This window comes from Myotis brandtii, unplaced genomic scaffold (genome assembly GCF_000412655.1).
Source record: "Myotis brandtii unplaced genomic scaffold, ASM41265v1 scaffold898, whole genome shotgun sequence".
In the NCBI taxonomy this organism is placed as follows: domain Eukaryota; kingdom Metazoa; phylum Chordata; class Mammalia; order Chiroptera; family Vespertilionidae; genus Myotis; species Myotis brandtii.
In genome coordinates, this window is record NW_005371683.1 from 2,119,734 (window position 1) to 2,140,456 (window position 20,723).

At 55.1% G+C, this 20,723-nt stretch overlaps 1 protein-coding gene across 24 annotated transcripts in view; it reads right to left on the bottom strand.

Annotated features, from left to right (window-relative positions):
* Nucleotides 1-141: 141 nt before the first annotated feature.
* The window catches only part of NFASC (neurofascin), a 188,582-nt gene continuing 168,000 nt past the window's right edge, over nucleotides 142-20,723 (bottom strand). For 12 of the 24 annotated variants that reach the window (XM_014532541.1, XM_014532535.1, XM_014532539.1 and 9 more), the window contains 6 exons: nucleotides 20,018-20,239; nucleotides 16,104-16,268; nucleotides 14,776-14,928; nucleotides 6,358-6,489; nucleotides 4,084-4,153; nucleotides 142-681 (listed from right to left, as the gene is read on the bottom strand). In XM_014532541.1, coding sequence (XP_014388027.1) covers nucleotides 450-681; nucleotides 4,084-4,153; nucleotides 6,358-6,489; nucleotides 14,776-14,928; nucleotides 16,104-16,268; nucleotides 20,018-20,239 — 974 coding nt within the window. In that variant the 3' untranslated portion in view covers nucleotides 142-449. Of the gene's footprint in view, nucleotides 682-4,083; nucleotides 4,154-6,357; nucleotides 6,490-14,775; nucleotides 14,929-16,103; nucleotides 16,269-20,017; nucleotides 20,240-20,723 lie in introns of those variants that run through there. The other 12 variants (XM_014532554.1, XM_014532553.1, XM_014532552.1 and 9 more) reach the window with 5 other exon arrangements.

The window sequence follows — 20,723 nt, forward strand, 5'->3', positions numbered from 1 at the left end:
GGGGAAGGGGTGGCGGGGAGAGAGAATCCACCTATTCTTTCTCTTCCCAGGGATACTTCAGAAGGAAGGGAAAGTGGAGACATTGGGTCTGAAGGGGAAGATGCATAAAGCAAAACAAAGGCAATGACAAGTACCAGAACCGACAGGAAGTGGTGAGTGTATGCTGAGGTCAAGGGCAGGCAGTGTCGGGGGGAAGGCTCAGGGCGGCTGTGAGGCTGAGCAGGGGCCCGGGTGCCCTCCAGCTGAGCTCGGCCATGGCTCGGGCTCTCCCCCACCGATGGCACCTGGTGTGTGGGTCATTGGGAGAGGCTTATGGTTGGCTGGGTGGTCAGTGGTCCTCACAGCTTGGCAGGCCCCCACGCTGTACCCTGTCCACGAAGGTGGCGGTGGCTCGGTCGCCCCTGCGCCTCTCCCCCGCCTTGGAAAGCAGTGGCTGTGCCCGGGCTCCGCTAGGCCAGAGAGTAGATGGCGTTGACGGGCGACGTGGCCTCCGAGCTCTCGTTGCCTTCGGTCTCCTCCTTGTCCTTTTTGACCGTGTACTGGCCGATGAAGGAGCCATCCTCGTTGAACTGCCCCTCGCCGCCCTCGCCATAGTCCACCAGGCTGTCGTCACTCTCCTGCTGCTTGATGGTGCCGTCCAGCGACGTCTGGCTCGCCTGCAGCGGCTTGTTGTCCTCGTCACTGGCCGGAGAGAGACAGAGAATCAGAGCTGGCCCGGCCCCGTGCTGCCCACACCTGGGGCGGGGCAGGGCTGGCCTCTTGCCACGTACAGGCACGATGGGCTGCACAGCTCCGAGGGGACAGGTCCTCGGGGACCACCAGTCCAGCCCTCCCCGTCCAGCCAGCTCTACAGACGGGAAACTATGGCCCGGAGCCCACACAGCTTCTCCAAGTGAGGGGGAGAGTTGTGCAGAGGACTCCTGGGCTGGGGTCCTCTCCATGGAGCTGGGCCACTCTCTGGGGTGGGAGGGAGCAGGCAGAGCCCACTGCTGGGAGACCAGGCGGATGGGAGTCAGGATGGGTCAGCCCTTCTCTTAGCCTCTCCATCAAGGGGGGTTGGACTAGTTTTACTCTTGGTGATTTGTGACTTCGGTTTTTTATTATTATTAAACTTTCTTAATTATTGACTTGAGAGAGAGAGAGAGAGAGAGATTTGTTGTTCCACTTATTTATGCATTCATTGGCTGACTCTTGTATGTGCCCCAAGTGGGGATGGAACTCGCAATCTTGGTGAATCAGGATGATGCTAACCAACCGAGCTACCCGGCCAGGGCTGATGAGTGGCTTAGTCTGGAAAGGCTCTGCCCTTGACAGAAAACCAGGGTCAGGCCTTGAAGAAACAAACCTTGGCCCTGCCCCTCCCCTTCTCAGCCCAGGTGTTGTTTCTCTCAGCGCTGTCTCTCATTTATCTACAAACAGATGCTGTTGCTTCGGGCCTAGCAAGTGAAAGAGGGTGTGACATGCAGATAACAGGTGAGACCAGAAACGGCTCAAAGGCATCCTGTAGCTCCCTGAGGCCCCTCTTGGGCAGGGAGGGCTGGGAGGCTGGTGGTGAGGGTGGCGGGTGGCAACTGTGCCTGCGGTCCCCCAGCAGGTTAGGCACCCCAGTGGGCCAGCATCTGCTCAGGCACCACATCCCGTCTCCCGGCTGGGAAACTGCCCTTTAGGCTCTGAGGGTGGCTGGGTGCTGCTGGCTGCACTTCAGAGGGGAACCGGCGCCCAGGCAGGAGGCAGTGAGACCAGCCATGAGGATCTGGGTCCCGGGAGGCGGGACCATAGCGGTGCCAGGTGGTCTGAGCAGACACACACCGTCCCCTCCGCAGTCCCCAGGCCACACTCAACACTCCTTCCTGGGTGTGCAGGAAACAGGCGGAGTGGCCATTATCCTGGGGAGTGCGGTCTGGCCTCTAACAGCAGTGCTGGGCGAAGGCAGCTGTCGGGAAGGCGCGAGTGAGAGCGGAGGTGCTGGGCATTAGCAGATGGAAGGCTGTCAGCCCACTCTCCCCCACACTATGAGTGATCGCGGCCCCATTCATAGCTACTGTGTTCTGAGGCCGTGCTGCTGGAGAGGGACCGAGTGAGGGAAGTGGAGCTCACCTTTTGAGACCTAGCAGAGTTTTTAAAAACTTGAAGATCTAAATTGGTTTTATTAAGCGATTCATAAATTGGGCTGCACCTCGTCTAGCAACTAGATTCTAGTTACCAGGCCCCTTACGCCGCCTGCCAGGCTCTTTCCCATGCATTCCCTCCCCAGAGCTCGCCCCGCCCGCAGAAACATGAGGATTGTGTCTGTGACTTGAGGGCATTCCAGGCCCCGAAGGTAAATGTGACCACTGGACCGGAAAGGGATGCCCTCTCGGCGGGAGGAGGCCGGGAGGAGGACCCAGGTCTGGAAGGGACACACCTCTCGAAGGGAAGATGAGAGAAGCCAGGATGACGGGGGACCCTGCTCCAGCCTCCTGTCAGTCTACCTTCCAAGAAGCCTCCAAGGGCAGGTAGACAGACAAGGGTTTGTGTGGGGGGAGGCAGAGGGAGCCCCAGCGAGAGGTGCTCCCCTTGCCCCAGGCCTGTGCGCCTAGAAACTTGTCTTTTCCTCTGATGTCTTCATTTCAGCCCTTTCCCAGTTTAGGGCTCTTGGAGTCATCCCAGTAGGGGCTCTAGGATGAATGCTGCAGACCTCACCCCCTTCCCAGCCAAAGCTGAGGGTGTGTGTGTGCACGTGAGGGTGCACGGTCCGTGCATGTGTATCCAACCTCAGTGTTGGCGGGGCAGGAGTGGGTGGGGAGGAGGCAGGGGTTTTGCCCACCAGCTTTGGCGTCCAGGGGAGGAGCGGTGCCTGTGCAAACAGCTTCTCCCAGCACAGGCTGCCTGGTCCGGTGCTTGAGGGCCTCACCCCTCCTCGGTGGCTACACTGAGGGTCTGGGGGAGAGAACGCCCCACAGCCTTGGGACCTGATGACCAGGGAACAGCTTATGGAGGAGCTGGGCCCCACCAGGGTCCCGAGGACCGTCGGGAGGGGCCTCGCCTGCCTACCCTGTGGGAGGCTTACGGGAGGTTGGCTGGACGTGGTCCGTAAGCCGCCAGGCAGGCTCCAGTGTGGGCAGTGAGTCTGCTGCCCATTGATCTGCTCTGCTTGCCAGGCTGCGGATGGGCAGAGTGGCGGAGGCCCAGGAAGGGATAAGGAGGTCAGAGGAGGACAGGGATGACGTGGCCCGGAGAGTGACTGGGTGGGGTGGGGAAGGAGGGCTCTGAGGAGAGCATTTCCTCCCACCCACCTTGGTCTGGGAATGACCCACCACACACTGTTCCTCAACTTAAAATACACTCGCCGTCAAAACAGGCAGACCGCCACTCTGCTAAGCCAGATACGAAGGCCGGTCCAGACCTGAGAAGGAACATGGGGACGGACAACGGCCGTAGCTGGGAGCTGGGCCCCTGGCCTCCCAGCTCTGCCACTAGCTCACCAAGTGGCGAATGTGAGTCTTGGGCAGGTCACGGCTCAGTGTGGGCCCCAGTCCTCTCAGTTGGGACAGTCGCTGACCCAGATGCTTCTCTAAGGCCTATTTCAGCCTAAAGCCCAGAGATATTGTTCAAGTTCCTGAGGAAAAGGCTAGGACACCCCCACTCCCACCCCCACTACCACCATGCCCTTTACCCCTCACCTAGCCCACCCTTTAGGACAATCCAGCTTCCCCGGGACAGTATCTTCAGGTTGGAATGGGGTGTAGGCAGAGAGGAAGCGGAGAGCCCGGCTCACTTCATAGCAAAGAGGACCCAGGGCTTGTTTTCAGAGTAAAAAGCTGGGAACACGTGTAAATAGCCCGAGCGATCTCAGCTGCGCAGCTGAACGAGAAAAGGCCGCGCACGTGTCGGGCAGTGTGGGGGCAGCCATGTTCGGCACAATCAGGACGAGCAGGTGCTGCGGGAGACAGAGGTGACCGCCAATGGGCGATGGGGGAGGACCTCAGCACAGTGGCCCGTCAGCCACGCCAGCTGCTGAGGACAGGGCCCTGCTCAGGGCAGCGAGGGCAGCCACCCGACAGGGGGCACTGCGTGCCTACAGGAGCCAGGGAGACCACCCACCTGTAGTCAAACGAGCCATCCTCTTCTTTGGGGTCCTCGGGGCCAAGGGGAACATCCTTCTTTTCTCGCACTTGGTCAGTAAGAGAAGCAAAGACACAGACGTGAGGACTGAGTGTGTCTCTCTCTGCAGGACCCTGACCACAGAGCCAGAGACACCACCTTTGGGGCACCCATTCTCCCTCTCGACAGGGCACCAGCGATGCCTCCCTTGTTCTTGCTTCCACATTGAATCAGTTGCCAAGTTGGTTCTGTCTCCTCCTCCTCCTCCTCCCCACGGGCTTCCTTACATCTCCACCCACAACTACTAGTAAATGCTCCTCCCCCTTGGCCCCCCACACCCCTCCCCGAGGTCTTCCCTAAACACCAAATGGGTGAAATCCTCTCTGTGGCACCTTCCTTACCCTGCTCTGTGTGTAGTTATGTGTGTGTGTTTCCTATGCCTGTGACAGAACCGCCAGTTCTGTCCTTGAGGGCGGGGCACCCTGTGCTTCTCCAAAGCTCCTCGGAGCGTGCCGTGGCCTCAGGTGTTTGCGTGGCTCCCTCCCCCACCTCTGCGATTGGAAAACATCCACCAAGGCCCTGTCCTGTGCTGTGCTCTTCCTTCTGTGACCGCTGACATGTCCTTGAGGGGGGAGATGTCTTTCCTTCTAGAATCCTTAGCACCCAGCAGGTCATGAAGGAATGACTTTATGTATCCTTTTTGGGGTATAAAGAAGGATCATCACCTCCTTTTTAGGGGAGGAAAACAGGCGTTGAGAGGGGAAGGACATGTCACATAACATTTTGGCAACTAACAGCTTAGAGCAGTGGTTGGCAAACTGCGGCTCGGCAAACCGCGGCTCTCAAGCCACATGCGGCTCTTTGGCCCCTTGAGTGTGGCTCTTCCACAAAATACCGACTTCTGCGTGTGGGCCACGAAGTTTCAATCTCACAGTACGCGCGCCCGCATGTGGTATTTTGTGGAAGAGCCACACTCAAGGGGCCAAAGAGCCGCATGTGGCTTGCGAGCCGTGGTTTGCTGACCACGGGTCTAGAGTGAAGACGCGGGCCCAGGCGTCATGGCTCCTGGTGCCTTGAGCTTTCTAAGGGGCCACTTTTGTCTCCCTGAGGAGTTCTTCAGGGGGTCCAGTTCCATTTGGAACACAGGAACTCAGTCAGACCGCCCACCTCCCTAGCTCTGGCTTTCTCTCTTACAGAAGAAAAACAGTCCCAACACAGCACACAACGTGAAAGAAAACATCATTCACCGGAACAAGAATGAGGATTTCCTGCCCGCCCCTCACTTCAGGGAGAGGCACAACCCTTCAGAGTCCCAGGGACTACGGGGAAGGGGGCAGGGGAAGAAGGAAGTGTCCGCTCTCTGAGTTTAGGTGGGTCCTGGAGGAGGATTTTGTCTCAAGGAAGGAGACGAGCAGGCACTGGGCGCATGGGGTGTGTGTGGCCACCAGGGCTGTGGGGGCAAGGGTCAATTTCACTCTGCAACCGGGCAGGGTTTTCACTCTCAGGGCCACCCGTTATCTTAACTCCTGTCACCCTGCCCAATCCATCGCAGACAGGGGGCTGTCTGGCCCATTTGAAGACAATATTTCCAGAAACAAGAACGCCAGAGGTCCTTGTCCTTGACCGTGCTTGGTCTGGGCTGGAGGATCTTGAGGCCCACAGAAGAGAAATGCCCGCTTGGCCTCTAGGGAAGCCCAAAGCCCTTGAAGGGCCAGGAGGGACCCTGTCAGTGCGTCCTGCCCCTCAGCCTTGGCCTGCTCCTCAGTGGGAGCTGCTGTCCTGTTAGGGTGTCTGCAATGGTGTCCTCACCACGCCGAGCCCAACGCTGCAGCCTCTCTCCTGGCTGTGCTGCTTCTGTCCAGACCCTCCTCACTACACTCTCTCTCATGGTTAGAGCATATGCCTCTCCTCCTCCTTCTTGGACACAGGTTTCTAATGAGATTCGGTCTGAGAAAAGCCAATTTACCGAGCAGATGGATGGTGAGTCAAGGGAAGGAGGGTCATTCTTAACAGGGACCAGGGTTCCTCCCATGCCCTCTCTGGAGCTGCCTGGACGGCTCCATCCGCCCAATTCAAGCAACTTAATTACCTCAAGAGCTTTCTGGCAGGTCTAAGATGCATAGAACAGGCAAGAGGATTGTTTCTTGGCTAGGGTTAGGCTCACTGAGAACAGCCCTACCCCCAACCCCACCTCCCGGATCTGGCAGGGGACCTAGTGACACACAGGAAAGCTTGCCGGCCACTCCCCAAGCCCCCTCCTCTGACACATCCTACCTGGGTACTTGCCACCACGGCTCCTCTTGATGAAACAGACGATGAGCAGGATCAGCACCAGGAGGGCGATGGCGCACATGAGCCCAATGAACCAGCCCTGGGTGACGATGTCGGGCTGGTTGTTGGTGTAAGCTGCGGGGAGGCCAGAAGCAAACACGTGAAGGACCTCGCATGGGAGAAGGTGAGGAGGGAGAGGTGAGGAAAGAACTTCAGCTCTTTCACAGGGATGTTATTCCTAGAGCCTCATGCTACCAGCTAGCAGCCCTCTGGCCCACACTATGCGATACAGAGACAAAGAAAAAATAATTAAGGAGCCAAGGTCAAAAGGTTGGAAAAGAGGCCAAGGAAGGGGGTCAGGGAGCAGAATAAGCAGCAGAAGGCCGGCAGGCCCTTTAGGAAGGGAGGTTTCCTAAGGATGAGGCGTGGCACTTGTGCAAACCACATGCTGGTCACAGCCCGGCGGGGGTTGAGGGGAGCCAGGGATAGGCCCGGACAGGCCACAGAGGTACGATTCCCATGAATGAGCCTGGGGGAGAAAACGAAGCCTGGGTACCACTCATCAGGGAACAGGGCGTGGTCACGATGCAACCCCCCCTTATAAGAACATAGGCCCAGAGCAGCGGGTCTGGGCAGGGTGTAGTGCCAGGATACCCTTGCTTTCTCACGTCTCCCCAACCGGATTGCGTGCTCCCTGACAGCAAAGACAGTCCTGCATCGGTACCCCAGGTGGCTGGCGGCGAGGTTGGGGCCATGCTTTTAGCGCACTCCGAACCACTTCCACACGTGAAAGTGCTTTTAGCGCACTTCACCCCCCTAGCTGTGACTTACGCCCTGCCTTCCCCTATGACAGGGAGTCTCCCTCTGTCCCTGCCTGGAATACATAGAGACTGTCTCCAAGTGGACAGACTGCTGTGTGATTGGAGGCCCATGTGGGTGAGCCTGGAAGATAGGCGTTCGTTCAGGCATGTGATGGTGTCCTGAGGGCCCAATGGCTGCAGCTAGGGCTCAGGAGAGGGTGCGGGTTGGGTAGGAGCCACTGGCCATTCTCCTTTCTATGGAATGGAGAGCAAAAGCGATACCTCCTGAGATGCAGCCTACATGGACACCAAGATGCAGAGGAGAGGAAGGATCTGAGAGCCCGTGGAGTCAGAGCCCAGGCTCGGGGCCTCCTGGGGAGGAGCACAGGGAGCAGGGAGAGTGCTCCAAAGTCTATCAAGTGCTATTCTGTGCAGCAGGTACCTGGATGCAACTGCACCCTTTGCTCCTCTTGGGCTGAGAACTGGCTTCTCAGCACCGTGCCAAGGGCATTGTGCCAAGAGGGTCTCAATCAATGGTGAAGACCTACAATCGACTGCTGCCATGCCCTCCAAGCCCTGGCTGCCCGGGGGAGAAGCAGGTGAGTTCCGTCGAACATGGCTCATTACCCTGACCTATGCACACTGTGGGGGAAACTCCCATCCCTGCTTCCACTCCTGTTCCTACAGGCCGACCCCACAGTGTCAGAGAGACCTTCCCCATGTCCCCATAGGATCAAATCGCCTCCTGCTTAGCCTCCAATACGTCTCATTACTGGGCCAAGTCCCATTCCTGATCCTGACCCGTCAGATCCCATCGAGCTGGCCCTGGCCTCCTCTCTAGTCCTAGTTCCTACCACGCTCTCCTCACTCTATACTCCAGCCACACCGGGCTCTCTCATTCCTGCCCAGGGCCTTTGCTCTGTCTTCAGATCTCTCTGTGCCAATGTCATCTCAGAAAGGCCTTCCTGCATCTTCCAGCTAAAGCAAGTCCCTCCGCCTGACCCAGGCACACGGAGAACTCTAACTTATCTTCTTCACAGCACTTATAACCATTTGATAGTCACACACTCATAGCACTTATAACCATTTGATAGTCACACACAAGTCCCTCTTATCAGCAGGAGATACGTTCCAAGACCCCCAGTGGATGCCAGAAACGGTGGATAGTACCAAACCCTACGTTTTTTCCAATCTATACATAACCTGTGATAAAGCTTAATTTATAAATCATACATAATGAGACATTGACAACAACTAATAAATAGAACAATTGCAGCGTACTATAATAGAAGTTATGTGAATGTGGTCTCTCTCAAAGTATCTTATTGTACTGCACTCACCTTTTCCGTGACGATGTGAGATGGTAAATGCCTCCTTGAGACGGAGGGGAATGACTTAACATTAGGCTCTACTGACCTTCTGACAACAGGTTAGGAGGAGGGTCATCTACTTTGGGCGATCCTGGCGCATCAAGCCATGACAATGTGGGTGGCGGGATGTCAGGAGCAGGCGTTGCCGATGGTTGGGGAAATGTAATATTTCCAGATTGCAGTTGGCTTCAGGTAAGGGGGGGGGGCACTATATTACTATCACTCACAGTTTCCACTTGTAAGCACTTCCCGTGGGCTAAGCTCTAAGTACTTCCCCAGACACTCTCTGTTATAACCCTCACAACAACCCCATAAAGTGGGTTTGCACTATTATCCCTAATTATAGATGAGGACAGAGACCCCGAGGTTAGTGATCTACTCAAGGTCATAGAGCCAGTAAGTGGTAGCATTGAGAAGTGACCCCAGTCTGTGCTCTTTCCCGCTCTAGTCCGTCCCCCAGAAGGTAAGCTCCTTGCAGAAGGGACTGTCGGGTCCAGTGCTGTCTCCCCAGTGCTAGGACAGAGCCGTACACACAGGAGGCACGTGATTCACCACCACTTCCTCCCCTCCATTCAGCCCACTCACCCTCTCTGGGCCTGATGGAGCCTCTGCTAACCTCAAACTCCTCTGTCCTACCTTTTGCCACCCATTCCAGCACCAACTCAATTCCAGCTGTGGTTTCTCCTTGGCCATTTCTGCATTTTTCTGCTCTTGCCATGCACCCTGCTGGAGGAAGAGGCAGACCCAGGCCCATCTCAGATTCACGGTGTCATGCGTCAACGGGGCCTTCACTGCTGCCTGGCAATTCCCTTTACTCATCTCCCACTGCTCCTCCCAAACTGTTCCCCTGACATCACCCCCAACCCGGTCAGCCCTGACCCACTTATTCCACCCTGGAAGCCAGTGAAATCTCCGCCTCCATCACCGTCCCTTCTCCTGTGTCAGGGCTTTCTCTCTTTCCTTTGGAGCGACTCCCCCCTCAGCGGTGGGACCCAGGCCTCACTTCCTTGGCAGCTCAATCCTGAAAGGATTGCTGAAAACTCTAACATTTTCAATTTCCTCTTCTTTGCTCTCTCCTCCCTTCTGCTGCTAAGTAAGTTGAAGCTTCCTGTATCTTAAAATAAAAACCCTTGAGGAGCCCGCCAAGCCTCTCAGCTCCTGCACTGTCCTTTTATAGGTAAACTCAATCTTCCCTTGTCTCCAGTTCCTGCCAGCCCCTTTCCCACCCCCAACAAGCCAACTTCAAGTCCCTCTATGCTGGTCGCTTCATCTACCACCTTGGAGTGGCTCTTCCCCAAACCTACCTCTGCATCCTTGACTCTCACCTTCGCCGGCAATCCTTCTATTCATCTCTCATTGTCCTTCCAGCCAGTTCCACCCCATAAGCCCAGCACTTCCTCCTAACAGCTCCTCAAATGGTCCATCTACTTGAAATTCAACGAGTCTCCTGCCCCTCCCTGCTCCTTGCTTCTGCCAGTGGCTTCACCATTCTCTCTCTCTCTAAGGGCTATCATTTCTCCTTCCGAAGTGTCTCTCATATTCCCCTCACTGCTCCACTCCAGAGGGTCCCCTCACCCTCTGCCTGTCAGATCCCGAGGAGCCGATGACCATTGTGTTGTATGTTCCTAGAACACTCCCATGAGGCCTGGCCTTCCAAGTGCTCCGGTCTCCCCACCCTGCCCAAGAGCATCTGCACTGCCATCCCTCCTGCTCTCCTTCATTCTACCCTCCTTCCAGAACCTCCCATTCTTCCAGCTAACACCAATCTCTGAACTCCATTTACTTCGGGCAACGTCACACTTAATTGCCGTATTTCCTGGGTCTGGCTTTCCAATGATACTATGAAAAGTTTGGGAACAGGGGGGTTCTTTGAGCCCCCTAGTACTTAGCATGATGCTGATCACATAACAAGCAGGCAGTGACTACTTACTGATTAATGACCAATTTAACCCTAATATGATATGATGAGCGGTGTTAGTTTCTGCCCTGATACTGCTAGTGGACCGTGAGCCACGCCTGGGCGCTGGGATGAAGGAATCACTCCCGCCTGCGTTTGGATGAGGTCCCCACCTTCTGCAGAGAAGCTGGTTTGGATGTCTGCAGCGGCCTGTTTGCTCCACCATCGTCCTGATGCTTGTTTGGATACATGCTGAGAGCCGTCTCTACAAGACCCCCTTTCCCTGAGGAAAAAGTCACAATTCCAGGGAAAGTGGCCATAGGGCAGTGATGGCGAACCTTTTGAGCTCGGTGTGTCAGCATTTTGAAAAACCCTAACTTAACTCTGGTGCCGTGTCACATATAGAAATTTTTTGATATTTGCAACCATAGTAAAACAAAGACTTATATTTTTGATATTTATTTTATATATTTAAATGCCATTTAACAAAGAAAAATCAACCAAAAAAATGAGTTCGCGTGTCACCTCTGACACGCGTGTCATAGGTTCGCCATCACTGCCATAGGGGCAATGTGGAAAGCAAATGCAGCTTTTCATTCCTGACTTCACCTTGCAAAGTTCAAATGTTACCTTTAGTCCTTACGAAAACGGTCAAAGAATTTTCTATAAAGTTTGGACACAGAAGGCTGTTCCAAACTAAGTGGGTTTTGTAACTATGTGTGGTGATGGACGTTAATTAAACATTGTGGTAGTCATTATGCAACGTATACATGTAACAGATCATTATGTTGTACACCTAAAACTAAGTAATCACAAGAAACTAGAAACACCAATCAGAAAGGATATATGCACCCCTATGTTCATAGCAGCACAACTTACAATAGCTAAGATTTGGAAACAGCCTAAGTGCCCATCAGCAGATGAGTGGATTAAAAAACTGTGGTACATCTACACAATGGAATACTATGCCGCTGTAAAAAGGAAGGAACTCCTACCATTTGCAACAGCATGGATGGAACTGGAGAGCATTATGTTAAGTGAAATAAGTCAGTTGGAGAAAGATAAATATCACATGATCTCACTCATTTGCAGATTATAATGAACAACGTAAACTGATGAACAAAAACAGATCTAGAGACAGAGAAGCATCGATCAGATGCTCAAACCTCAGAGGGAAGGTAAGGAAGGGTGGGGGTAAGGGGGAGAGATCAACCAAAAGACATGTATGCATGCATATAAGCCTAACCAATGGACACAGACACCAGGGGGGTGAGGGCATGAATGGGAGTGGGGGGGTGGGCAATGGGGGGATAAGGACACATATGTAATACTTTAATCAATAAAAACAAACAAAAAAACTAAGTAATCAATGTTATATGCCAACAATATCTCCATTAGAAAAAACAAACCCAAACCAAGTGGGATCTGGGGTAAGGTGGGCTTCACCCGGCCAACACAGGCCCCAGTGCCCCTTACTGCGGACCAGCGACCATATTCTGTGTCTTCCACACCACACGCAGGGGAGACACCACCTCCAACCCCACACAGAATGAGCAAGTCAGCTGCGAGAGAGACCGTTCCCATGACTCCTAACGAACCGGGAGGAGTTTGGTTTGGCCACGGAAGAGAGGGCAGCCACTCAAGGACGGCAGGGGAATCATATTTCAGAAATAAGGATGGATGAACAAATATAACGGGATGGACTGTCTTCAAATGCAACTTGGCTTGGCTGCTTTCACTGAAGCATCAGCTTACATCTCTCCATTCCCACCTCACCCTGTCCTGGGTCTCTCCCGCACACCGCAGAGAGAGGCAGACGACAGTTAGGGCCCTAATGTCCCTCCTTCCCTGGCATCGGCGGTGGATGCTGTCTGTCCTGCTGACTCACCATCAGCATCCTCCACGCTGCTGCCTCACCCCATGCTGCCCCCCCCTCCCCCCCCCGCCTCCCACGATGGAAGAGCAGGGCTGTGTGTCGGTAGCCCCTCGGGCGTCTTTGACTTCAAGAGCTCCAAGGAGATGACTGACTTCCCATGTGGGATCTTCTGGTGAGGATCAGGGAGGCTGTCACACCCCAGTGGTCTTCCTCCACCTCCTTCCTGAACCACCAGAGCATGTGTCAATCTGTGGACTAAAGTGATGGCCTGCGGTTGCCTAAGTGACCAGCGGTCAGGTCCAGAGATGCTCACAAACCGTCGCTTTGATGAGACACCGGCGCCTGGGGGACTGTGGACTGGGCTCTGGAGTCCACCCACAGGAAACACTGTATTTTCGAAGGGCCTGGACACACTCACAGGCACACACGAACTTCAGAAAGTGACAGTACTTTCTTTCCATGTGATTTCCACAGAGTGACTCCCATCCGGCCAGGGAGGGGGGTGAGCACTCTGCTCAGAGCTAGGGTCCTGCATTGCCAACTCTAGCTTAAAGGGAGACACTGGGAAACGTGTAGGTACTGCGTTCCTCACTCGCTCTGAAAGCAAGCTATCGGGACCAGCCCCTTCCGGCCAACCACAGGAAAAGAGAAACGAACATCTGAGTCAATGCTCAGAAGTGGATTATCAATCATCTTTTTTTTTCTGTCCTATGAGTTTAATACCCCAAAGCAGACGGGGACATCCCTGAGGACAGGGCCTGGTCCTTTTCCCTGGCTCTCCCAACCCTCCCCCACAGCACGGAGAGCCTCACTCTGAAGCAGGCTGAGCAGGTGTCTGCAGCATCCCTAGGACAGAACCCAATCCTCGAGTCTCATCTTTGCTTCCTGCCTCTGTGCGGGACTCAGTTTCATAATGAAGCCACATAAATGCATGCGCTGGTGGGTAACAGCTTGGGACCCTGACTGGGCCAGACAGGGTCCAGCCACCTGCTCCACTCGGTCAACTGTCCAGTTCCCTGGTCTGTCTCCAGGACAGCCTGGCTGCTCCCAGACATCCTGCCTGAGTTGGCCTGGCTAGCGTCAAGCTGACAGCCGGACTCTCAGACTCCCTGGCTCTTTAAAAAAAAATATATATATTTTCATTGATTTTAGAGAGAGAGGAAGGGAGAGAGAGAGAAACATCAATGTGAGAAACATCAACCGGTTGTCTCCCATATGTACCCCAACCGGGGATCAAACCCACAACCTGGGTATATGCTCTGACTGGGAATCGAACCGGCAACCTTCTGGTGCTGGGACGATGCTCAATCAACTGAGCCACATGGGCCAGGATGACTCCCTGAGTCTTGATGGCACAAACATATGCAGGACAGGCGGAGACACAGGGAGGATGACAGGACACCCAGACCAGGAGAGACCGGGCTGGAAAGGGTGGAGCCAGACATTGATACAGATGGGCAGTGACCCACAGACGCAAGCTGCCAGGAACAGCCTCACCAGCCAGGCACAGGAAGAGTAATGAATATTTAAGGCAACGTAGAGTTCATATAAATCACTGTGGCAATTTTTCCCTGTCCTTGTGTCTGCTAACCTGCATCTGATTAGGGCATCCCTGGGGGCAGAGACGGGCCCTTTTATCTCTGTCTCCCCCCTCCCCCCAACCCATCAGGGCTCAGTGTACCACCTGCCTGTCTGATTTTAAAGACATACACAAACAGACAAGCAAGTGCCCTCACGACTCCAGACTGCCAGCTACCTGCCTCGCAGAGATGTCTGCGCCTCGTGCCCTTTCCTGAGCCCCGTTGGCCTGCTCACTAGGCCCAATGATGCCGCTTTCCATCACCGGCTGAATTCCCTTTACAGCCAGGAGGATCCTAATCCTGGGAAGCGTCTTCCCCGCCCCCAGCAGGACAAACGGCCAATCACTTTTAAGCCACAACAAACTTAGGGCCAAAATTAAACCAAAACGAACCCAAACAACCTGGTTCACCAACACATTTTGGAATTTTTAACAACAGATGACAGTGGCAAGGCGATAACACACATGCTGACCCTTGGTTCGGTTCTTGGAGAGAGTTCTGGGTCAAGGCCGCTGGAGGACCCTGTCCCCTAATCCCACGGGCAGGAAGCAAGCCCGTGCCCACGGGACAGGGTATAGCACACTCCAGCAACCCCACACCCACCGCGGAGACCCAGTGTGCACACACCCAGCCCTTTTGTTTGGAGCACAGGGAAACAAAGGTGGCGCCTCGTCCCACAGTCTGTTTCCTGGACTCCCCACAGGGTCAGAAGCGCGGCTGCCTCTCCACTGTGCATGCACTTTCGGCTCCTCCTGTCTTGCCGGGAGCTGCAAAGTGTAAGAGCTGAGACGCGCCATGCAAGGTGGGGGGTGGGGGCGAGGGTCTTCTTCCCGAGAGGAGAGGATGAGAATGAAATGCCCATGCTGGCAGGGGACGGCCGGGCCAGATCCCCTCTCACCTGTATTGGTCATAAAGGTGATGATGGTACTGCTGATGCCCTCGTTGTCCCGGGAATAAACTCGCAATGTGTATGTCATCCCGGGATAGAGGTCTGTCAGCTGTATAGGCTGGGCCTGGGCCTTAACAGGGACAGTTTTTTTCGTATGGTTGCCTGGGGAACAGAAACCTCAGTCAGCCCAGGGCCAGGCATGAGGAGCTGGAGAGGCAGTGCTAGGCTCCTGCCACCTGTCGAAGGTAGAAGCCTGGGAAGGGGCCAGGGGCCAGCGGGGCCAGGCCATTGTGCAGACCGGGAGGTCCCCAGGCAGCTCTGATGCCAGCCCTCCACACAGTGCTGACTCCTACGTGACGGCCCTTCAGCAGGGAACCCTGTCCCCTCTCCTGGGGGTTTCCTTCCTCACCACAGTCTACACACTAAAATATCTGACCTCCTTCCTCAATCTCTCAGGGTATCAGCCAGTGCTGTTGTCCTGAAGAGGGTCAGAGGGCCAGAGAGCATCTCACGGTGTGGAGAATTCAGGAGAAGTGAGTGCCCAGGTACCTGGGGTGTAGGGTGGATGTGGTGGTAGGAAGCTGAAAAAATATGGACCGAACTCGGGATCCTGGATCCTATGATGTGAATCCCCTCCGACCACAGAGAAGTAAGGGTTGCTTGTTTTTCCCTCAGAGAGCTTTAGGTGGCCAGCCCAGGGATTAGTTGGCTTACGTGCTTGAAGCACATGCCATAAAGGCCTACATGGTGGGCTGACCCCCATCCCCCCAAACAGGGGCCTTCACTCAGAGGAGGCAGATATCCTGATCGCTCTGCAGTTTAGCAGATCTGCACAGGGTCCCCAGTGGGAACACCTCGGCTCAGGCTGCCAGCTCCCTGAGACTAATGACCCTGGTCTGTGTCTGACTATGGCCACTGGCATCCGTCTGAGCAAAGCACAGCTGTACCCCAAGTCTGAACCGGCCCCACCCGTCTCGTGGAGACACCGGGAAACATGGATTCGGAGCTAAGGAGATCCATGCAGAGGTGAGGTCTGGGAGGCCTTTCAGAACCCTCATCCTGGGCAGGAGGCGGATGGAGGGCCCCTTACCCCAGAGCCCCCCCGGCACATGCAACCCTACACCCCACTAATGACTGCAGAAGCCCCTTCTTTCTCCTCAGCCTACTCCTCCCACCTCATTGCCATCTGAGCACATATCAACTTCACTGTCACAATTAAGCCAGGCTGAAAGGCCTCCGGGCCTGGGGAGTTCCGGGACCTCTTTAACGGCATCTACGCTACCCGCCGCCGCTGCCGCCGCCGCCGCCGCCGCCACCACCCGCACAGCAATGCTTACTGTCAATGTACTCAACCACAAAGTCAGTTCCGGGCCCGAAATTGTGCTTCCAGGTGATGTTGGCCCATTTACTGTTGGGGTGCACCGTGACGTTCCATATGGACTGCTCGTCGGGGGCTGAAGGGCGGGTTAGAAGAGGAGTTAGTGGTGAGGAGGGAGGCAGCGCTGGAGATGGAGAGACAAACAGACAGACAGACATGAGCAGCCAGGAAAGGGCAGAGTCCGAAGTGGCTGTGCACAGGGCCTGGCAGAGCTCTAAGCTGCAGCCTGGTGGCCAGGCCAGAGGACGCCAACCAGGTACGAGCAGGTGCAGTCGGAAGGACCCGTATGTACGGAGGGCTGGAAACTGTCTGTGTCCACACAGAGCGGGCGGCTCACTCCCTTTTCAGGTCACCGCCGTGGATGTGAGCGGTGCAGAGAAAGGGGCCAGGAAAATTCGCGTTGGCTCTAGTGCAGACGGAGGGAAGGAGCCTGCCCACCTCTTTCCCTCCAGCTCCGACGCTCTCCAGCAGAGGTTCTCAACCTTGGCTGCACATGAGAATCACCTGGGAATCTTTTTCAAATCCTGATTTCTGGGCCTCATCCTCCGGAAATTCTGTTTCTTTGTTGCTAATGTTGTGGCCTCATCCCATAACAAAGAAACAGAATGAAAGTGAAGTGAAAATAATTGAAGGAGAATTGGAGGCCTAGAATTTCCGGGATGAGGCCCAGAAATCAGGATTTTTAAAAAGATTCCCAGGTGATTCTCATGTGCAGCCAAGGTTGAGAACCACTGCTCTACAGGAAGGAGAGAGGGTATCTTTCAAAGTCACTCAAGAGTTAGGATGAGATTTGCAGGAAGGACAGGACCAAGAATGGGAAAACCTTTACGGGCTCCTAAAACTGGAGGAGAGTGGGAACCAGACAGGTGACACTGGTCTGAGGAGCCCCCTGGCGTCATTCTTAGTCACCAAATCCCTGGACTCTGTGGAAAATGGCCTCAGGTTGACTAAGGGGACTTGGGGTCTCAAGTAGAGATAGTCTGAACCCTTCCTCTTCTCTCGTGGGCAAGGTGGGACCAAGAAAAGGCAACTCCTTCTTCACACCCAACCCGCCGTGGTCCAGACACCAGAAGAAGCCTGCTCGGTTGGCTTCTCAGCACCACAGTCTTGGAAGCTCGATCTCCATGCAACACAGAGACATTAATTATCTAGTTCCTGGGAGCTACTTTATCAAAGCCATCGTGCTGTCTGAAACCATAGCCTGTGGACAGGAGAAGGGGGCTCATCGTCAAACATAATCATTTTTCAAGAGTCCCAGCAGTGCGCTTACCCCATTTCCGAGCAAAGATTTAATAGTGGAGCAACTAGCATGAGGCCTTGTATTTCAAAGACTTTACAAGTATGGCTGCTGTGTATTTTATTAGCATGCAAGGGGGCCCGGTCCCCAGCTCACTTGTCAAAAGTAAATGCATAGAGCACATGGGTGATGCATTTATTCATTATCCGTGTGACATGTGACTGAGTCTGCAGGGCTGGGAAGTGATAAAAGGTCTGGTGTTCACTTCAAAGAAGTGCCTTCTCCACTACAAGCTTGTCAGCTGCCGGCTGCCCCAGGTGAATAGGACTCATGTCAGGTGAGAGACCAAGAAAGAGATTTCACTGACGGCCCCACTGGGCATGCTCCATGGGGGGAGGGCAGAAGGTAGGCGGCTCTACTTATCTTCCAGATGTTTCCTTTGTGCTGGCTGCTTTAGGCCACCCCCATCCCAGCTCCGCGGAATCTCATGGCTCTTGCTAGTGGGAATGAATTATGATTAGGGGACTTGAGTTTCCTCCTCCTCAACTCTGAGCCCTGGAAATAGCCAGAGAATTGGATTTAACAGTTTGGCCACCGATACAACATTGCCTCAAACCTCACTGCCTTAAAGGTCAATTAGATTGGAGCACTATTGGAGAAGGTCAAGGGATGGGAAACCAACACAATTTAGAGGTGTTAGCTAGAGGAAGGTGTGGCCATATAGAGAGAACAGATGGTGACGACTAAAGAACTGAAAAGCTCAGAGAGAAAGACCAAGAAGAAGAGCGATCGATTGCTAACAAAACAAGAAGGTAAGGGAGGTGGAGCATGGGTTGTTCTGCTGGTGCCTAGAATGTGAGAATTAGGGAGAATCCCTTGAAATCTGAAGGAGACGATACAGAGTCCCATCTTAGCCTGAAAAAAGTAAGCATTTGGTCCTAAGATGAAAGACATGATTAGGATGAGAATTTATTTTACAAATCGTGGACATCAGAGCCCTTCTGCTGCATTAAGGGACGTGAGGGCGCTTGAGGGCTGTCCCCAGGCTCTAAGGATAAGATGGGGGGCGGAGGGGCATGGCCAGGCCCTCCGCAGCATCCCTGGCAGTTAGAAGTCGGGGAGTAGGAGTCCCGTGTGGCAGCAAGGCCAATCCTTCCAGAGGCAAAGGGTCTGCTGGACAGAGAGACCCACTCCCCTTCCTCATCCCCGTGTATTGATTCTGTGAACCCAAAGCTTTCAAGTGGGACGGGAAGCCCCACTTTAATGCAAAAGATACCTCACTGGGGGTCCCCAAGAATATCCATCACCAAACGCTGGTGGCAGCTTCTAACAGCCTAGCAGGTGTCTCCTCAGCCAACTATTTCCTAAAGTGCATGTTGTTTAAATTCTGGGTCCTGCACTTTTAAAGTGAGTCAGCGTTTTCAAGGTCTGGGGGGCATGTCAGCTACGAACCACTTGCCTCCCCTTACAGTTTACATCGCTCCATGTAATTAAAGAAAACACACGTGGATCAGGCCTCTAGCTCACGCCAAGAGAAGTGGGCAAGGTGGGAGGCAGGCCTCAGAGGGGAAGGGAATTGCCCAGAAAACGGCTGCTGGGAAGGTTCTAGGTGCTTCCTGCCAGCCCTCCGGCTGCATCACATGACTTTACAGCTGGCCCGAGGGCTCTGCAAGCGAGAGGCCCTCCCCTCCGTGGTAAGAAGAGTGTTGACGCTCAGTTCTTAGAAATATTGCCAGATTCCCAAGGGGTCCCCTCGTGTGGGAAGAACAGAGCCGCTGGCCTGGCTCTGTGATGCGGGAACAGCACATCCGGGCCCAGCAGGCCAGCCTGGGATCGATTCTTACCGGGGCCCCTGGAGAGGCTGTGGTCACCCCCCCAGCCCCCCATATGTGCCTGTGGAGGCACTGGGAGTGTGAGTGGGAAGAGCAGAGCACCTTGGGGCAATACCGTTTCCTGGAAGCTCTGACTTTTTAGAAGAAGAGAGTGTAAGTGAGACCTGGGGATAGAGGGGCCAGGGAGGAGCAGGGCTCTGGGAACAGCCCCCTGGCATGGCCAGCCACTGCCCGCTCCTCGGCCCTCCGTGCTGCATGGCTGGCTGTGACATGGCCAGGGCAGGGGGCCTTCTTAGTGTTTCCTGGAAGCTCTGACTTTTTAGAAGAGAGTGTAAGTGAGACCTGCGGATAGAGGGGCCAGGGAGGAGCAGGGCTCTGGGAACAGCCCCCTGGCATGGCCAGCCACTGCCCGCTCCTCGGCCCTCCGTGCTGCATGGCTGGCTGTGACATGGCCAGGGCAGGGGGCCTTCTTAGGACAGCTGTCCAGTGTCAGGCCCCTGTCCTTCCCCACATTCTCTCCCTCCTGGAGCGCTCAGCCCTGAGCTGACTGCCTGGCATATGGCTGGAGGGACCCCTACCATTTGGGACCGGGGATCCTGCCCGAGGAGCATGGCCCTCTGTTAAAGGACAGGGTCTGAGGCTAGGGCGAGGGGTACCCTGTGCCACTCGGCTACCAGGCTGACAACCCAGTTGTGTGTGTTTTCAAAGTGGAAACGAAGGGCGGTGCTGGCCACCACATCCCAGACCCCTCCTGTCTGGGAAGCCTGCGGGCAGAGAAACGGGAGCGTGGACAACGGGCAGTACCGGATTCATGTGTCTTAGTCCCGGTGGTGGGAGGACTCTCCATGGTGGCGGCGGCAGTGGTGGTGGTAGTTGTGGCGACGGTGGTGGCGATGGTGGTAGGTGCGACAGGTGGGGCGATGGGGACTGTTGTGGCTTCGGTGGCGGCGGCAGCAGTGGCAGTAGCATCGGTACTGCTCACGGCGCCCGTGGCACCCACCGTGGTCGGGGGCCACGTGGGAGGAGCTGAGAGGAAAATGTAAAACAGCCGAGTCTGGTTGGTTTGGCTGTCGCCGCCTGGACACACGGCCCCCGCGTGCAAGGCAGGCAGCCCCGCGACGGGATGGAAAAAAAAAGGGATCAGCGGCCTCCCCACGCGTGCGGACGGACTGGGTCACGCGGGTCCCCGGGAGAGGACACAGCCATGTGACAGGAAGAGAATGAAGCCCCGTGTGCGTTTCATTTTCTTCTCATGGTCTGTGTGGCTCAAAGCATCCAGCATGCATCTAGCCCAGGGCAGGGGAGAGGATGGGAAGGGACATGGACGCATCGCTCAGACCTCAAGGACGACGGCATGGGGTCCCAGGCCAGCGCCACCCATACACAGGCCAAGCAGCACCATGTCGACCCAGACCCGGAGCCTGGCCTTGGAGGGGGCAGACGGCTGGTTCCTGCTCTACAGGAGCACCGGGAAGCCTGCCATTCCCAACCACTCACCTCAAATTACCTG